Source organism: Micromys minutus (genome assembly GCF_963924665.1).
Source record: "Micromys minutus genome assembly, chromosome: 1".
Classification (NCBI taxonomy): domain Eukaryota; kingdom Metazoa; phylum Chordata; class Mammalia; order Rodentia; family Muridae; genus Micromys; species Micromys minutus.
Window position 1 is genome coordinate 100378932 of NC_137969.1, and position 20137 is coordinate 100399068.

The window sequence follows — 20137 nt, forward strand, 5'->3', positions numbered from 1 at the left end:
GGTGGACATGGAGAGGGGGCAGGAGAGGTCTTGGAAACCCAAAACAAATATGGGCATCAAGGAGGCATTGAGGTCAAGGAAGGGCAACACCATTGAGAAGCCCTAAGGGGGAGAAGCCCACAAACAACCTCTTCTTTCTGGAGCTCTCACCAGCCCCACCTTGAGTCTTTTCATTCATTCTATTACTACAGAAAGGGAGCTCCTCCCTTTATATAGAGGAGTAAAGAGTTTTTCCTCCAGAGGGGCCAGAAATTTTTCCTGGTCATGTAACCAGATGAGGGTGGTACTAGGTCAACCTACACATTCGTACTCTTTGCATCTTCCCAACTTTTACCTGTTCTTGCCTGGGACTCAATAGACACACTTTGCTCCCACAAGTCCACTATACATAACTTCTTGTTGATAACAAGCACCATCGATGGCTGTAACTCATCATGGAGGGCTTCTTGAAGAGCTAAGACTTGCTAGAGGAGGGTTAGCTGAGTTAAGGAACTATCTTGGCTTCTCTTCTGAGTGTAGTTTAGAAAACATGGACATAAGCCTAAATTTTCATCCATTCATCCCTCTATCTATTTATTATCTATCTATCCATATACCTATCCATTTATTCATCCATTCATCATTCCTCCCTCCCTTCACCTATCATCCATCCATCCATTCATTCATTCATCCATCCATCCATTCATCCTTCCATTCATCCATTCATCCTTCCATTCATCTATCTATCTATCCATCCATCCATCCATCCATCTTCCTACACATCCATTCACTCACCAAGTATTTTCTGTGTACTTCTATCTCAGGCACATTTTCTGGCTGAGTGGTCTGGGGCACATTCCATACCACCCTGACTCTCAGTTTCCATCTCTGTAAAGTCTGGATAGTGATGCTTATCCTAAGCATATGTATATAAACTATGAGAGCCTGTATGGTCAAAGTACCTGAAACTTAGGTGTTTGTGGAGGGAAATTTCTCTCTTTCTTCTCTCCCGTTCTCTTCTTTTCTGCTCACATCGAGACCCCACAGGACATGAGTGAGGCCAGTGCTTTATGGTAGCATCCTTTGCCCTGCTCAGCAGATATGCATTCTACAGAAGCATGTTCATGCACATCTGTGTGTCCTCCTCTCTCTGCTCATGACTCCTAGGGCTAGCACCGACTTGAGCTTTGAACCTAGTGGATTCAGCCTAAATAAGCCTAAGTACCTGTCTGGAATCTGCTCCCAGGGAGGCTGGTCTGTGTGTTCTGTGAGCCTCCAGGATCAGGTTAAAGTTTGTCCTCAGTGGTTTGGTGGGACTTGATCTACAGGGGCTCCAGAAAGGAGATCCAAGTAATAAGGCTAGTATCTTGGTGTCCTGGGCAGGATCTAGACAGCCTCACGGGGCAGTGCCCCCAATTCTTCCTGTGATGGTGTCCTTTCTGTCTCCTCAGGCAGTGGCTCCCCCAATTGCTCCTCTGAAGGTCCTTCTGGGTGTTGCTGGAGCAAACAAAGCCTCCATAGGCTCTTGCAGCAGCTTAGGAGGTTTTTGGAGCATGTAGTGTAAGACAATGCTGGTTTCCTGAAGAGACACAAGCACAGGTCAGAGATGGGGCACTGTTCTGGCTAAACTTGCTGTCAACTTGACACAGAAAGAGGGAGCTTCAGTTGAGAAATTGCCTCTGTCAGATTGGCCTATTTGTGGGGATTTTTCTTGATTGCTAATTGGTGTAAGAGCATACAATCCACTGTGGGTGGTGCCATCCCTAGGCAGAGAACATGGGTTTTGTAAGGAAGCTACTGAGCAAGCCAGTAAGCAGCTGCCCTGGTGGTTTCTGCTTCAAGTTCCTGCCTTGAGTTCCTGCCCCGGCTTTCCGCCATGATGGTCTATAACTCATAATCTAAAATAAACCCTTTTCTTCCCAAACAGCTTTTGGTTATAGAGGTTTTTGTTGTTCATTTGTTTGTTTTCATGACAACAGAAAGCAGGCTATAACAGGTGATCACCAAGACAAGCACATGGGATGAGCCTTTTTGCTGTGCTTCTTTGAAGCCTGGTTAGTGTCTGATGGCCTTCAGGATTCTCTTCCCTTTCTATGGGCAGCAGCAGGGAAGGCCATCACCCTATAGGAGGAGCATCCAGGGGCCATGCCTTCTAATGCCAGCTCTCTTTGTGCATGCTGTGCTGGTGGGATACATTCAGATCCTCTGAGTCTCAAATGAAGCTACTCGTAACCATCTCTGGTAATCCCCAACTCTGGTAAGAACCCAGGGTCAGAAAACACAACTCAAGTGAGCACCTCCTGCAGTAGGGGGACCTAGGTAATGTGTGTCATATCTGTGTCATTTCTCAATGTTTGCAGTGTTGGAGATGGAACCTAGAGCCATCTCACACATGTCTAGCACGAGCTGGGGAAGTCTGGGAAATCACTGAAGTTTGCTGCTGTCCAGCGGGACAATCAAGCTCACAGCTCCTCCATCCTTTCAGAGAGAGGGATGAAGACTGCATTTTCCTGCACACTTCTGCCCATCACACCGTGGCTACGGCTGCGGATGCCTGGCTTTACAAGGCTCCATGAACAAAGACTCTGCTGATTGCCAGCCTCCTTCTGTGTGTGGCATACCCTGGCTGAGTCTCTGCTGGGAACTCCCAGGTGGCCCCTGGCCTTCTCTGCTAACACTCTGTAACTTCATCTGGACTTCAGGGTCAGGCCTGTGGCATTTTAGAGGTTTTTGCTCCCACATGAGCAATGTACATATTTGGCCAAGTTAGCTGGGAGGTGTCTGCCCTTGGACGAACATTCCGGTAGCTCTGAGAAAGTACTTCTTGCTGAAATTACTACTGAGGAGCCATGTCAGGCTGAAGCTAACTACCTTTTGCTCTCTAAGGAGCCTAATGATTCATCATGACATGTAAAATGTCAGCACACAGAACCAACAAAAAGACACAAATAAACAACTCGGATAATCCCCCTACTATGACAAATCTTAGTACACAATTCAGCTATTGGATACTTTTGAATAAAATACATTAGCCATCCATACAGTTCCTACTTTATAAGTACATATACATGGTGTAAAGAATATTTAAGAGAAGAAGTCGAACTTCACTAGCACCCAATTCATTTTAGCAAATATTTTGTTCTGCCTACATTTTTTAAAATATAGATGGTGTCATGATTTATGATTATTTTTTTCCTTCTAAGGCTGACTTTTTATTCTTACCTTATTAACCTGAGACAGGTTTCTCATTGAACTTTTGGGTCGGCTGACTGGCAAACTCTGGAGATCCACTTGTCTCCGCCCTCAATGCCAGGATTATAAGCACACATGACCGTGCTTTTTAATGTGGGTTCCAGGGATTCAAACTCAGCTCTTCATGCTTGTGTGCTGAGTGCTTTTACCCACTGTGTCAACAACTCAGCCCCCATTGGCCTACATTTCTTAAACGAATTATTTATTTGTTGTGTATAGAGTTCTGTCGGCATGTATACTTTGCACACCAGAAGAGAGCATCAGATCCCATTACAGATGGTTGTAAGCCACCATGTGGTTGCTGGGAATTGAACTCAGGAGCTTTGGAAGAGCAGTCAGTGCTCTTAACCTCTGAGCCATCTCTCCAGCCCTGGCCTACATTTTAATAGCCAGCGAGTTTTTATTTATTTTCCCTTCTGGGTTTGTTTATGATTTATTTTACATCCCAAAGTCATCAAAGTATTCGATATTTTTTCCTTCTACAAGTTTGAATGTTGCCCTTGATATTGGAGTTGGCTTTTGTGTGTCACAGGGTGTACTGTCTGGCTTCATGTCGACTTGACACAAGCTGGAGTTCGCACAGAGAAAGGAGCCTCAGCTGAGGAAATGCCTCCATGAGATCCTGCTGTAAGGCATTTTCTCAACTAGTGATCAAGGGGGGAGGGCCCATTGTGGGTAGTGCCATCCCTGGGCTGGTAGTGAACAAGCCAGGGAAAGCAATCCAGTAAGCAGCACCCCTCCATGGCCTCTGCATTAGCTTCTGCCTCCAAGTCCCTGTCTTGTGTGAGTTTCTGTCCTGACTTCCTTTGGTGATGAACAGCGATATGGAAGTGTAAGCTGAATAAACCCTTTTCTCCCCAACTTGCTTCTTGGTCGTGATGTTTGTGCAGGAATAGAAACCCTAAGACACGTAGCATCCAATACTTTCCCCCCATTTTTCTTCCCGATCTTTTCTGTTCCTATTTGTAGCATGCAGATGGTTTTCCTACCTTTGTGTGGTGCTGACTGAACTCCACCCAATCTTTGCTTCTCTTTGGGTGCCCATGGAGTTGATCCCAATGGTATCATTAGTTTTAATTTCACCAAAAATCTACAAAAACATGCTACATTTTTTATGCCATGGACCTGTTGGTTTTTCCAGAAATTTCCACAGAACTGCTGTTGGGTTTGTTGCAGTCTTCTGACCAAGCCTTTGTCTCTTTGCTTCACTAATTGATGTCTGCTCTGTTGTTTTCTTATTTCCTGTGTATGGGTGCACGGTGTTGATCTCTTTAGCTTTCTTTCTTTAACGTGATTTTATTTATTTATTTAATGGATATGAGTGCTCTACCTGCACGCGCACCTGGACGCCAGTACTGATGGTCGTGAGCCACCACATAGCTACTGGGAATTGAACTCTTGACCTCTGGAGGAGCAGCCAGCACTCCTAACTCCTGGACCACCTCTCCAGGCCCTCTTTTTAACTTTCTAAATTGAACTTCTAGTTATGACGTTTCAAACTCATTGTTTATGTTCTAAGCACGTATATCTGCATTTCCCTTGGGGCACTTTGAGGAACAGCGTCTGCTCTGAGGTCTGGTTTCCATTCTCCTGTCTTCAACTTTATTTCCCAACAGCTTAAAGACTTCCTTCTTCATCCCACCAACTAAAGAATGTGTCTGCAAGTTAGCAAACGTTTCTTCTGCTATTCATTTTGTGATCGTTAGAGGACTGCTCCATGAATGGAGTTCTACTAGTAGACACTCAACTCTTTTTTCTTTGGTTTGTTCTTTTGAGGCAGGATCTCAGTATGTAGCCCTGGCTGGCCTTGAACTTACAGAGATCCACCTGCCTCTGCCTCTGGGACAAAGTGTGTGCCACAACACCCAGCTCTAGACAACTCCTTTGTGTTCAAATGTGTTCTGCCTTCACTGGGAAGAAGTATTACACTTCCAATTGTGTTTATAAAGAACTATATTCTTATATCAATACTCATAGACCTGGGTTTTGAATACTGATAATATATTATACATTTTGTATTTTAATGAGCTGTAAGTTTTTCCTTGTGTTTCTGTTAGCTCTACATGTTTTTCAAGCTAGGGTCATTTGGTACATATGAATTAAAATTATCTTTCTGGGAGATTAACTCTCTTTAAAATGTGTTGGCCATGTTTATCCTTAATAATACCTTCCACTCGAAATTTATTTTGTATGATATAATAGGGCTAGCTATATTTATTTTTGTTAGTATTAGTGTATGTTATCTCATATATATATATACACATATATATATTCTCTTCCTTATACATCAGTATTTCTGCTTCATTTTTGTTAAATATGTTTATTATAAAATGTATAAAAATTAAAATCTGACAATCTCCCTTTCTTCTTTTAAGACCTTATTCAGGGTGTGCAAATGCTGCAGACCTTATTCACTATTGTTACTGGTGGCTGTGTGGTGTTCAGCGTGTGCAAATGCTGCATACCTTATTCACTATTGTTACTGGTGGCTGTGTAGTGTTCAGGGTGTGTGAATGCTGCAGCATGCTTGCCGTGGTCAGAGGACAGGTTTTCCCAGCCAGTTCTCTCCTGCCAGCCCCGCATAGCTTCTGAGAACTGTGCAGCACGCTCAGCTGAGCTGTGTCCCAGACACCTCTGTTGAGACAGTGTCTCACGCTGTAGCCCAGGCAGGCCTTGAACCCAGATCCCCAGTGACTGCAGGTGTGAGCCGCCCAGACCATCATATCTTTTTACTTGGTCATTTTATCCCATTGACCAATGAGATTACTGATCTATTTTCACTTCTTTCATCCTGATTTCTATTTCACCATTAGCCTACCCTGTCTAAATATTTTCTTGCTTCCTTCCAAACTGTCCCTTTCTTCACCCTCTTTCCACAGCATCTCATGGATTTCTGCCTTCCCTTTTAAGGTAAGGCTACCCAAAGCCTTTTGACCCACATATGTGCAAAGTCCAATAGCCTAGGCCATCAGCCACACCAAACCATGATAGGAGTCCCACAGTGTGCAGACTCCAGCCTAGGTTCTTAGAGACACTAGAAGGCTCTCCACCCCTCTCATAGCCCCATAACCCGTTTCTGCCAAGAGGCCCAAAAAGACTGTTGCAAAAGACTGTTGATTGGGCTCCAGAGAAAACAGGGTCACCTTTTCACTGTCTTCTCCTGGGAACACTTTAACTTGGCCCCGAGATTCCCCACTCTGGCTCACGTGGAAGAGCAGAAGCTGACCTTCTCCCCTTGGCTGTGTTTCAGAATAGAAAAACCAAGACCCAATTCTATCAATTAATTTAAAAATTTTTTGATGGTTTTACTTTTGCTTCATCATTGATCTTTCTTTCTTTCTTTCGTTCTTTCTTTCTTTTCTTTTTTTTTTTTACATGTTGGGGGGAATACCTAGTCAATGAAACTTAATCTTGGAACATTTGCTGGAGTAGAATGGGGGAGTGCACCTTTCTATTGGGTCTGAAAAGACTGAAAGACAGGAGCATGGGCCAGCTGCAGGTCACATGGGGAGGAGAGAAGGAAGCCTGTTGACAGTGAGAAGCCAAGAGCTGATCAGGGACCAGTCTCTGGTGACTTTCAGCTAGTCACACTCAAGAGACTCTTGACCTCACTGTTCTGTGAGTCAGTGACCACCTCCATCTGTCTTTCTTCACCAAATTTCTGTTACTGGTGCTTCCCAGTGTCCAGATTAAGAATACTCATTACATATTATTTGAATGAGCTGAGGGTGTTAGAATACATTCAGCCACCAGGGGTCAGAACCCAGCACCCATGCTCCTTCCCTCAGCTCATATCCAGACTCCAGGCTTCTCTCTGTGATAACAGCAACATTCCAGAACTTAAGCTCCAGGGCCTTCTTCCATTGGCCTTTACTGCCTGCAGAACAGATGGACAGACAGAACCACCAGCTGCTCTGCTTGTGTCTAACCCTGTGTGTGTTGTTCTTAGCACTTGACAAACCCTTTTCTTCTTCGCCACCTTCAGGGTGTTGGAGATGGAACCCAGGGATGGATTTGCTAACTCTACCACAGAGCTATGTCCCCAGCCCTCCATTTCTCTTTTGACAACTGTTTCTACTCTGTTGCAAGGCTGTTCCATTGTCACCTCCTTGGGCAGCTGTCTCCCAGGTCTCCCGGAATTACCAACTCCTCTCAAGTCTCTGCACTTACTTCCCTGAGCTGGCTACGGGACTGCTTCTCTGTATCCCAGACTAAGCTAAGGGTGTTGTAATGGCAACCGGCAAATTTTCCTTTCTTTTTACATTTGAAAAACCACAAGCATTTATTTGCACGTGTCTCATATGCAACCCTGCCCATATGGAAAGTCAGGAGACAGCTTGTAACAGTTAGTTTGTTACTTTCACAATGCGGGGACCTAGGGATTGAACTCAGCTCATCAGGCTTGGTAGTAATCACCTTTACCCCTTTAACCTCCATGAGTGTGTGTGTATGTGTGTGTGTGTGTGTGTGTGTGTGTGTGTGTGTGTGTGTGTATTGGGGAATAACTGTTTCAGTCAATCTCAAGAGACAGCAACCTTCCTGTCTTCTGACTTGGCCAGTTTAGATAGGCAGGTGTGAGAGTGCCTATTCCAATAGACTGTGGCAGTCCTCACCTGCTTGCTGGCTACCCTGATTCTCACCACATCTAGCCTGCCAGAGCCTTAAAGACAGGAACCCTAGCAGACAGTGGGGATGTGGAGTGTGTATGAGTGCTCACATGCATGTGTGTGTGTGTGTGTGTGTGTGTGTGTGTGTGTGTGTGTGCATGTGAGTGTGTGGAAATGTGTATGTTGGTGGTGGTGTCATTTCCACAGATATCCGAAATGTCCTTGGGTATGTTTGAACAGTGTCTGAGTTTGATCCCTGGGGATGTGAACCAACTGATAGAAGGAGAGAACAAACTGATGATACACACAGTGCATGCCAAAAATAAAAAATCTCAGAAATTGATTGACAAGAAGCAACACCCTCTGAGTCCTTAACTGGCCACCACATCCCTTTCTCCTCTATTATCTCAGTGATGCTACAAAGCAAATGTTTTTATCACAAAGCTGAAGCTCCCGGGACGTGGAGATACCCTAAGTATCCTCATCAGAGGGCAGCCTGAGCCTGAGCCGTCTGACTCCAAAGCATGCTGCCTGCTTCCTATGATGAGTGTGCTCTCTGGAAGGCAGACTACATGCATGTGATTGAATGATACTGAAAGATAGCTTTAGAGACAACAAGATGGGTAATCAGCCTCCAGTAACTTATGAGTGACAACTGCACAGGTCAATGGCTGAGGTATAGACAGACAACAACATGTTGACCTTCAAGTGATCAGAAAGCAAGAGGACATATGTGTGGCTGTGTATGCATGCACAGAGATGTGCATGTTCAGTGCATGAGTATGTGTGTCTACCCTGCCTGTGAGCGAGACCCAGCTCTGTCAAGAGAGCTGTGTGGGACAGAAGCCATTTCCTGTTCTGAGGTATGAGAAGGGGGACATTTGTGTTTTGCCTGGTGCAACGGATGGGAATTCAACAGCATCTCCAAATGTTTGGGGGTGTGAGACAGGGGGATTACCATGAGCTGGGGCTGTGTTCTGAGGACAGATGATGAGAAGATGAAGAGGAGACAGAAATGCATCCTTTCTGTGGTATCTGGATGGTCTTGATTGAGGTATGGTCTCCTACTGAAGGCTCTGGAGCACAGGGGTTTTGGGAATAGTCTAAAGTTTCTGGAAAGTTCCTCGTGGCCTAGGCTGGCCCTTCCCCAGGACTCTGTGTGGAAGCAGTGAGTGTCTCATAAGATGAGGGAAAGGAGCTTGCCCTTTTGTTGTTGCCCCTCCCACAAAGATGCACATCCTAAAGTTGGTGGTCAGTCAGGTGTACTAGTGGGGGTGTATGTGTCAGGGTGGTTTGGGGTGTAAGCCTTTCAAAGGAAGGGCTTAGTGGAGAGAAGTCGTCCATTGACAGTGTACTCTAGAAGGGCATTTAATTCAGCAGCCTCCTTTCTCTCTGCCACCAGCCTCAGTGAGGATGAGGTGAGCCCTTTGATCCCCAACATTCTCTGATGCACTTGCCACCTCAGCCCTGAAGCAAAGCAGACAACAGCCACACCCTGAGACTTCTCAACCCAAGGACAACCTCTGTTTTGAAGCTGCTACCTCAGCTGTTCCACCTCAGGGACAGAACGCTGACCAATATACCCCACCCCCTGGCAGGAAATAGTCTCTCAGCACTGGGAGGGTGCAGGGAAGGGAGCTTAGGTGGCTCTCACAGATATTCTCTCTCCAGGCAAAGTATGTGATCTTACATCCATCTTGAGCTTGTGCTGGGTGTGTGGCCTGGGACTCTCTTAGCAGCCGGTTGGCTGGGTACCAGCTTGGGTTTCCAGAGATTCAGATCTTGCCAGGTACATGTTGCTGGCAGGTATAGGGAGGTAGGCCACACACACCTGCTAGATCTAAACTCTGGGCACTGAGAGATGGGAACCACAGAAAAGCCATCATTAACTGGAAGCTCCGTGTACTAGGCCTGAGCGCCAGGCACCTTGTATACTTAGGTGCTTGTCACACTAATGCTGGAGATGGAGCACTACACTGTGGATGGGTGCCAAAGGTCAGACAAGTTGGGCAGCACAGCCAACAGGTTGGTACTGGGTATGTTATGGCACATGAGTGGATGGATTGAAGAGGAAACAGGGTGTGGGGAGCCTTACTTCCTGTTTAGCTCCTCTCCATCTCTTTGTCATCAGTGGCACTGGACCACTGGACAAAAACCTGTGAGAATCTACAAGACTCACTCCGCTCTACAACTCCCATGTGAAGAAGAGCGTTTGTTGACCATCTCTAGATGAATACCTGGAACCCAGAGTTTTTGGCCATTTTCCCGTGGACTCAAAGCAAATAAAGATGGTGGCTTCTGGGGAGACCAGCTGCACCAGACTTCCTGCATTGTTCTCCTCAGGATGCATGAAGCAGAGCTGGGGGCCAGGAGCTACATGGTTCTATTTCTCTGGAATGTGTGTGCACTCAGGACTCCCTAGTCCTAGCTTTGTTTACCCTATTTCCTTGTGAATCCTCTCCTAAAACTGGATTTTAAAAAATGAATGTGTGTGTGTGTGTGTGTGTGTGTGTGTGTGTGCATGTTTAAAAGAGAAAGACAGAGAGGGAGGTGGGGAGAGAGAGAGCACATGCATGTATGCCATGGTACACATGTGGAGATCAGAGGACAGCTTGGGACAGTCAGCTCTCTGTACCATGTGGATCCTGGGGATTAGACTTAGGTCATCAGCCTTGCTGGAGTGCACCTTCATTCACAAAGTCATGCCACCAGCCCCCGGGTTGCTTATCTAAGATAAAAGAGATCCTAAACTCCCTCCAAACTCATGCTAGGCTGCTTATGAAAAAGACCGCAGGGCATCTGATGCATCCTGGAAGCTCTCTGCCCTCACCGCTGAGGCTGGCAAAGTGGCATGCCCATCAATCAATAGTGAACCTGAAACTTGATGGAGTCTGCCATTAGACCCTGCTCTGGGGCTCCTGCGCACCCATGCTAGTCTCTTCTCTGAGTCCCTAATTTGCTCTCCAGTCTTGAAGTTAGGACAGGATTTTCCTTCACATGGCTCCTCCTCAGCTACCACAGAAATGCTTCCTCTTTCTGAGTTCCTACCACAATCTTTCTAGGCCAGTGATCTTTCTTCCTGTTTGGTCTTCATCCTCTGCTCTGGTCAGCTGGCCACGCGGCACCTACAGGCTCCTACTGCTGATAAGGCTCTGAGGAAGTGATACCTTCAGATGTGGCTAGCAGCTGGAAGGCCCATAACCTGTCCCGGAGACAAGCAAAGTGCAAGAAATGCTCGAAAATAATATCCCTTCCCTCTGACCCGGAACCCCGTGTCTAGAAACTCAGTTTCTAGGAAAAGTCTGACAGAAATCTGTGCATTCTCTGCTCAAGGATGTTGGTCTTGGAGTTGCTTACGGCAGCAAACAGACCAAATGCAACATGGGCCAGGGCCTATGCGTAGGACTGATTCCTGATAGTGTCCCCAAAAGCTTAGCAGCTGCTAGCTGTCACTCAGGTTATACATTCCAATTGTTCTGACACAGAAATGCCACAGACAGGTCTAGAGGGATCCAGGCAGCCTGGGGAACTTACCCCAGAGGCTGGAGGTGGGGTGAGTCCTGTAGTGTCTGCCTTCAGCATACAGAGTCACTGGGGTCACAGATGGAGGTGACAGAGGTGTCTGACACTGGAAACTTAAGGTTTTCCTTCATCTGTGAAATCGTGGTCTGTCTGCTCCCTGTGCAGAAAGAAAGGAAGACTCTTACCCTGGGGACACCCCGGCACGTGCTGACAATCCTCTTCCTGTACCCAAACGGAGGTGCAGACACACTTCTCAGACAGAGGCCGTGTTAGAGAAAGGAAGTAATACCCAGGCCAGCTGGCTGCCTCTGGGAGACAGCTTCCAGGAGGTGCTCCAATGGCCAGCTTTATGGGGATTAGGAGTGAGCTGGCAAAATCAAGACTGGATACATCAAAGACTTGATGAATCAGAGCAAGCGTCAGCCACCAACGGGAAGAGGGGAGGATAAGGGAGGGATGGAGGAAGGGAGGGAGGGGGTGGCAGCAAAGCTTTATAGAGACCGGTTCCAAAGGGAGAGATGAGGGCAGAGCACAGGACTGTCACCACATACATGCGCACCTGGACATGGACAGTAAGAATAATGGATCCCCTGTGATTTTCAACTGTAGATTGTATTTGAACAAAAATTAACACTCCCTCCAAGAGGTGAAAGGGAGGCTCAGAGGGTCATGAAACTTACAAGAAACGACCTTCAGTCCTGAGCTTATGCAAAAGCAAGCAGTTTGGAGGAGGAGACCCTTTGGTGGGGCAACCACTTGGGGACTTACATGGTGACAGTGTCCCTCAGGCTTACTCAGCTCCTCAGGGATGCAGCTGTCTGAATTGCACATGCTCACGTGACCTCAGTAAATCCATCAGCTTACCTGGCTGAACCTGGGTGGACTTGTCTCTCTGGCCCTTTTCTGCCCTTTGTGTCTGGGATGAATTAAAAGCAATAGAGTCGGGCACACCCTCGCCACCTGTCTTGCGTGCCAGTCTGTGGGTGATGGTACCGAGTCTTATGTGGGCTGTGATCTTTAGCATGGGGCACATACAGGGCAAGGAGACCTACTGATGGTCACGTGGCAGTCCCTGCCACCCTTCAGCACTTGGTACAGGCCCCCATGTACTTCTTATCTCTGGGCAGGGAGGATGCGACAGCTCAGTCAGGGGAGTCTCAGATGTAGATACCCTGGAATACTGTCCCAACCTGGTTCCCAACACTCTGCTATAAACAGCTTCAGCGTTACAGAAATACCAGCATCACCCCAAAGCAAAGACCTCTGGGGCTCACTGCTGTTTCTTTTACAGGTGAGAAAATTGGGTCTCTGAGAAAGATGTGACCTTCTCAGAGTCACAGCCAACAGATACCTCCATGGAAAAGGCAGAGGCACCAGTAAGTCAGGCTGCCGGTCTTTAAGGCTGCAGCGCCGCCTTGTGCAGAGGCGATGTCTTGACTTGGCCCTGCTCTGGCACTTATAGCTAATCATGACAAGAACAAATTTCACTGTATCTGCCTCTACACACTAAGCAATTCATCAGTATGAAAACCACGTTCCCCATTGCCACCGCCAGAGACACTTGACATGACACAGTTGGGATTGCGGGCCTAATTTCCTCCCTTGTTAAGCACTGATAGGTAGAGATTGTTGGAAGGGTCCCCTGTGGCGAATCCAAGTTCCCAGCTTTCAGAAGAAGGACAGGAGGCTCTGGCGACAACTGAGTGACTCTGTGGTATCCCGAGAAATCCCCGGAAATAAAACCCACTGCTTTCCAGGTGTAGACAAAACTGTACCAGGCACTGTTTGAACTGGTGCTCAATCTCATCCTGCCCCTTTTAGGGAGGTGGTTTTAATTGTTTTTTTTTTTTTTCTGATGGGAAAACTGGGGTTCAGAGAGGGCAAGTTTATGCTTAAAGTCCCAGAATGCATAGCTGGGAATTGGTATTCATGTCTTACCCCAACACCAGCATTGGAAAATTATAGTCCATGAGTCCAATCCTACCTACTGTCTGTTCCAATAAAAAAGGCTATAAAAATGTAAAGTAGCACTTCATGGCCCATGAAAATGTTACGCAACTGACATTTTAGTGTTGGTAAACAATGCTTTAACGGGACCCAGCTACCTTCCTGCATTTATTTGTTGATCATGGCTGCCTTTGAGCAATAGGCAGACTGAGCAATAGCAATTTGACCTGATTTGAGAAATGCCTCGTTAAGAGACAGACAACTGTACAGATGCCATAGTGTGCAGTGTGCAGACTCTGAGTTGTTGGGGCCGTGCACACTCCCCAGCTCTATGGCATAGGCTGCCATTTTTAGGTAAAGAACCAGTGCAGGGAGACACAGTTCTGAATGGCTCAGGCAATCCCGGCAGAACACTCAGTATTTGTGCATCTTAATGTAGACATCATACTGCAAAGAAATAGGCAATAAGATCTTTGGCTTCTCTGTTACAAATTTAGATATGGAACTTAACTGATACTCTGAAGGGATAAAACAATTCCCATCTGTTTCCTGCCTCGGTATCTTCTGTGGCCCTGGAAGATATACAACCTTTCCACCGGCCAGTCTCTGCCCCGAGCATCAAGTGCAGGGTTGGGGGGGACTCTCTTCCTGCTGCCAAGTTACATGCTATTCTGGGGTTATGTCCCATGGGGAAAGGGGCTTTTGTATTTTTCCAGTGTCTGCTCACCTGGGTGAAGTCTTTCTTCCTAAAGTTGAAAGTTAACAAGTTGGTGGCCCTTTCCTCTCCTCTCAGGCCCTGGGAAAGCAGTGCCTATTGAACCTGCCTTAGAGAAAGGCCAGGGGAGGGACACAGTCTGGGGAAGAAGTTGAAGTAGGGGTTCAACTTCCACCTGGTATGATCCCCAGATGCGCTATTTCCAGTGAGTGATCAACCATGACAGGGTTCCTACTGCTCTTTTTATTCTCACTCCCCATGACTTCCTCTGAAAATAAGAGGGACTCCCATAGACCACACTCTTCACAGAGAAAGAAGAATCCGAGGCTTTCTGTGGCTGTGGCTGTTGGCTCACGGAGCAGCTTTGCTAGGCATTTGCTAGGAACCCACCTGGGAGGGAGGAAAAAGAGGGTTGGATCTGGGCCAGTGAGGTGGTCCCAGAGACTGCCTTAGCCTAGACTTCTTCAGCCAATCCTGTGGATGACTATCTGTGTCCAAAGACCATAGAACCTCCTCCCTGTGTCCACTATGCCCTCACCTGTCCCCAGTGAAGGAGAATTAGGTCTTAGAAGGAAGGGTAGAAAAACAAAGACCAAAAAAAAAAAAAAAAAAAAAAATGAGTAAAGACCAGATGATTAAAAAAACCAAACCAAACCAAACCAAAACCAAAAAAAACCCCATCGTGTTAAGTGAAAGAAGCACAAAATGTGGAGTTGTTCCTTAAGTGAGAGGCTGAAGGAATGAGTTGTGGGAACTAGGAGGTGACAACGAAAGAAACTGGGGGCTCTCTCGGTAGAATATGAGCACCACAGAATTAACGACAGTAGACATACGCTTCTGTGAAACCACTGGCGTGTGCACTTTACACAGGTAGGCAGGTTGTACCTGAACTGACTGATGGTACCTGAGGAAATGAGAAGGAAAGAAGATGAAATACAGCTGGGAAGAGGAAGAGACGGGCTCATGACCAAGAAACACATTTGTTCACGTGCCTGCCGTACACCAGGGATGGTAAGGGCCTTCACCCTCACTCCCAAAGGCAGTCAGAGTTGCTGCCTCAGGCTGAGAAGTGTCACCTACCAGTAAACAGGGGCACCATGATTCATGCTGGGTCTATCCAACCTCTGGGTAGCTTAACCTCAGGACAGGGAGGGAGACGTGTCCTGCCCAAGAGAGCCAGCAGGACCCAGGAGGCAGTGGGACGGAGGGCAGCTGCTGTCATTTACTGTTTAGGGGGGTAGCTGTTAAATGCTGAAACCAATGTACCAAGCACCTAGGCCAAGTTAGAGAGTCGGATAATAGCAAATAAACAGATCTGGGCTCTTGAACCAGCCAACACGTTTAGGCCGGTGAAGAAAACTTCCCTTCTTAATAACAGCTCCTCTAGGAAAATGTCTGTTAGACAGAAGCCCTGGCATGTCGATGGGTATTAGCACTTCATCTCTAGAGGGTGAACTTGAAACAGTAAACAAGGCACCTTCCCCCTTACCCCCTCCCCTCATCTATCCTCCCCGCCATATCAAGGTCATGTTGTGGTGAAGGGTCGGTTTATGGATGGCTGTCCTATGCTAGAGACACTTTTTATGTCTTTATCATGGGCCTTTGGTCTTCCAGACCCATCTGACAGCTGGTGGGGGTGGGCGGGTTGGGAGAGACTTCCCACCCAAGGCTCTGTGACTCAGAAATGGCCCTGGATGCTTCTGTGAGATCTGCCTCTGGCTCCAAATCGTGGAGGAGGGCCTGCTGTGACTCAATGTATATGAAAAGGGAACAAGCTCTCCCTGAGCTTTTCTAGGCTCCCCAACTTCCCTCTTTGAGGCTTGGTTTCCTAATGTTTAGAGTGGGTGACTTTGACCACTTTTTTGTGTTCTCAGAGACCTAGGACAGGAATTCGTTCATTTACCAGCCTGCCAGGCACAGTGCTAGCTGTCAGGGATCCAGCAGTGATTGACATGGGTAGGACCTGCCCCCCCCCCCAGGAGCTTATAGTGTAGCGGGGCAAACACAACTCAAATTGAAGGCAGGAGGATAGCATGTGGTAGCCTAGGAAGTGCTGACCATATATGCCCAAGAGAAAATTGTGCACTTGCAGGCTCCTGGTATTCAGAGCCTGTGGCTGGGTAGAATTTGACCTTCATTCCAAAAGCAACAGAAGAGTTAGACCTCAATTGAGTGGCCTTTTGAAAGAGCCTGTATGGCTTTAGAGGGAAGGAAGGCAAACTCAGGAGCTGGAGGCCACTCTGGCTCCTGGGTAAGAAGAGGGTTGGAAGGTGAAGGAGGTACCTAACTGGGACTCCAACCCTCGAGGCACTTTGGGCTCTTTGAGCCTTGGTTACCTGTCTTGGTTGTCTTAGGTTAGGGGCTAGAGAGTTGCTCATGCAGAAAACCCAGTTCAATCCCGAACATCCATGTCAGGTTCTCAGACCCGTCTATCACTTTAGTTCTATGGAATCTGATGCTCTCTTTTGGCCTCTGCAGATAGCAAATGAAAGGATCCTGGTGTAACTTAGTCATTTCTGCCAAGTGTGTTACTAGGCTGCTAAGGAGCTAGAAGGGATGATTGATACAAAGCAATGCACAGGACTAACCAAACAGGACCCTTTGTTCTCCTGTGTAGTCTGTAACCCTGCCTTTATTCTCCCTCCGGATGAACTCAGCTCTGTGAAAGAGCTGGAAGATGTAACTGAGGAGGGCATTTTACCCACTGGGCTGGGACAGGAAGTCTCCAGGTGCAGAGACACCCTGTGCTGGCTTGGAGGATGAACTTGATAGTTTGTATGTGTTGGGACTCCAGAGGCCAGAATAATGCAATTTGTGACACTGTAGCAAGAGTTCAGGAACAATAAGGTTTTTCTCCAGAGGGAGGAGAGGAGCAGGTATGCAGTCTATGGGAGGACCCACCCATAGGAGGGCATGGCGCCTGTGAGGACAGACAGGATGAAGCCTAGGAACCTCATAGGCAATTCTATCCTCAGCTGTCCCTCAGAACTCAGAGCTACCATCAGGGCTTGCAAATGAATAGACAAGAAAAGGAATGACTGGGTTGGCTGCAGTGACCAGCACTGTAGCCATCTAAGGCATGGTCTGTGGGAAGAGAAAGAGAAGACACCTTAATTGAGCTACTCCTCCTTTGGGCGCTTTTCAAGACCGTCTTCATGACTCAAGCAGGAGCTGGCTCTGCACACATCAAGTTTCCTCAGTGCCTCCCAAGACAGTGCCATGGGTCCCTGCAGCACCCTGCACAGTGACTTTGTCCCGGTGAGTTTATTGATATCTCATTTTTGATTCTGTTTCTCTTCCCAGCCTGGACACCTCTAAGAGGTGGAATCTTGCTGTCCCTGTGTTCCTTCTATGTGTCCCCCAGCCCCCACTATTATTGCAGTCTTCTTAGACAGTGTTCTACAGGGTTGGTTGTTTTTCTTTGGGGGGGGGGTTGTTTTGCTTTCAAAGTAGCCTAAAAGATTTTGCTTTTCTCTCTCTTCCATCCATGGATCAATGCAACTCCCTTCTTAAACATCCACAGGCTCACCCAGTTCACATCAAAGGGGTCACAATAGCTTTCTTTCCATGGCCCAGATTTGCTAACCACATCATCCTTCCCAAAGCCACCAGTCCCTCACCCCTGTGTTTGTCCTTCCCCAAATTCTACACACCAGGCCCACACTTGTGGTTCACTGAGGCCACACCTCCCAACCACTGCCATTCTCATCCTCTACCAACTGTAACACTCCCCAAGGAAGAAGTGATTCACGCATGGCTTTTGCATGCTCTCTCCAGGGTAAAACTGATCTCTCACAACTCCTGAGCTGGGCCTTATACTTAGGCTACCTGAGTGGAAGGGCAATTTTAAGAAGGGCCTCTGAGGGAGGAGCCCTCTGTCCAGGTCCCATCTCCGTGACCCTCTGTTCCCTTTAATATGGCCCTTTAACAATAAAGGTAAAGGTTCTGCCTAAGAGAGCCAGCCATTGGGAAGATGAGAGGCGATTTCTGTAAAATGTTCATGGAATGGTTTCAGCATCATCTATACAAGAGGGTGGGGTGTCTCCCAGCACTTCCAACCCACACCATTTACCTGACTGGGCTTCCCTGGGGGTGGGTGAGTTCTGTCCCACTCCACACCTGCAGTTTCAGGGGTTTCTCTTCCTGCAGTCGACCTTCTTGGCTTTGGCTCCTGGACAGCAGAGAGTTGTTCAACCTCAGGGAAGTTTTGTGAGAGCTGTGGCTTGCAAGCTTGCAGCGGAAAAGCTGTTGGTACGCCGTGCGGAAGTCTCTGTTGAGAGCGGCGTACAGGATGGGGTTCAGGGCTGAGTTGGCATAGCCTAACCACAGGACGATACTCTCGACCACCTCGTTGACGGCATCATCCCCTCTCAGGCCCCGGTAAACGAATGCAGTAAAGTAAGGGAACCAGCAGACGATGAAGGCTCCCATGACGGCTGCCAGTGTCACCGTGGCTTTGTGCTCTCGAATGGTAGCTGCCTTCCAGGAGCTGATATGGTTAATCCTTTTGGCCTGCTCCCTGGCGATCTTAAAGATTCTATAGTAGGTGACACACATGATGAGAAGAGGCAGGTAGAAGGTGACCAGCCCATCCACCAGGCCGTACACCTCGTTGACCTGCACTTTGCACTTGAAGGTGTCATTGCCCCCTCTGGTCCCGTTTCTGCTGTTCCACCCTAGGTGAATAGAGAGGAAGGATAGGGTGATGGAAATGACCCAAATAAAGACCAAAGAGATGGCAACTCGAACTGGGGTGACCAGCACAGGGTACCGCAGTGGGTCCGTGACAGCACAGTAGCGGTCCAAGCTGATCATGAAGAGGTTGAGGATGGAGGCTGTGCAAAGCATCACATCCAGGCTGGTGTAGATGTTGCAGAAGACAGGGCCAAAGCTCCACTTGAAGGACAGCTGGTAAATGGCAGAGAAGGGCAACACCAGGAGGCCAAGAAGCAGGTCAGTGGCTGCCAGAGACACAATGAAGCAATTGGTCAGACTGCGGAGCCGACGATTCAAGCTGACAGCCAGGCAGACGACCACATTGCCAGCAACAGTGATGAGGATGAGGGTGGTAAGGACCACACTGATGGTGACTTTCAATGCAGTAGAGTCCAAGCAGCAGGAATGAATCGTGCCATTGCGCTCCATTCTGGGGCCCTATGGCTTTTACACTCACCTCTTGGCCTTGGTTGCTTCTCTTCCAGCTCTGACAAAAGGGCTCCCAACCAAACCAAAGGAAAGTTGGGGAGGGCTTAGTGACTGACCCAATGCTGTTCTAGCAATAGGTCAAGCTATTCATGTTAAGTGCAGGACATGGGTAAAAATAAAGTTAAGACAGGACCTTAAAAGCTCACACCCCAGTCCTCAGCTGGTCTTCCAAGCCAGACTTCTCTCAGGTCTGTAGTAAGTATCTACCTTCTAGGTTCCTCATGGAGTCTGAGGCACTGCTGGATGTGTCTTGAGGTGGCTTAGGTTTTATATGCAAGGGATCACACACATAGGCTGTCATGTCCTTCTCCATGGCTGGTACCTGTTCCCATCGATGACTTAAGGTAGAAGACTATTAGCTACCCTCTCTGGGGTCATAGGAGCTGAAAATGTAAAGATTGCGTGTTTAGAACTTTAGAATTAGACCAACAGCATGACCTGCTCCAAGATGAGTCTTTCTAGACATCAACTACATGATGAGAGATCAGGAAGCAATGGGAACTCTTTTAGCTATCCCGCCTTAGATAAGACCAAGATGGTCAGGGCACATGGTAGGTGGTGAAGGGTACCAGGATGTAAGTCTGAAATACCTTGAGAAAAAAAAAGTGGAGGGAAGGGTCTAGGACAAGACTGCTTTTGTTTCTCTGGTTGCTGCCCGACTCCATTGGTAGGCAGGCATTTGTCCTCAGCTGATTAAATGGTGCATTGAATGAGTAGATAAATAAATGCATTCAATTTACTTTAAAAAAAATTATTTATTTATTTATTTAATTTAATATTACTACACTGTTGCTGTCTCCGGACACACCAGAAAAGGGCATCAGATCTCATTAACTGATGATAGTTGTGAGTCACCAGGTGGTTGCTGGGAATTGAACCCAGGACCTTTGGCAGAACAGTGGGTACTCTT

The 20137-nt window shown here is 47.4% G+C and overlaps 1 protein-coding gene across 1 annotated transcript; it reads right to left on the reverse strand.

Moving 5' to 3' along the window:
* Positions 1-1365: 1365 nt before the first annotated feature.
* On the reverse strand, positions 1366-19167 carry HRH2 (histamine receptor H2; the record flags this gene model as incomplete). Its single annotated transcript, XM_080922123.1, has 2 exons — positions 1366-1558; positions 18095-19167. 2 exons carry the CDS (start codon positions 19165-19167, stop codon positions 1366-1368), a joined length of 1266 nt encoding a protein of 421 aa, XP_080778249.1.
* Positions 19168-20137: the final 970 nt, after the last annotated feature.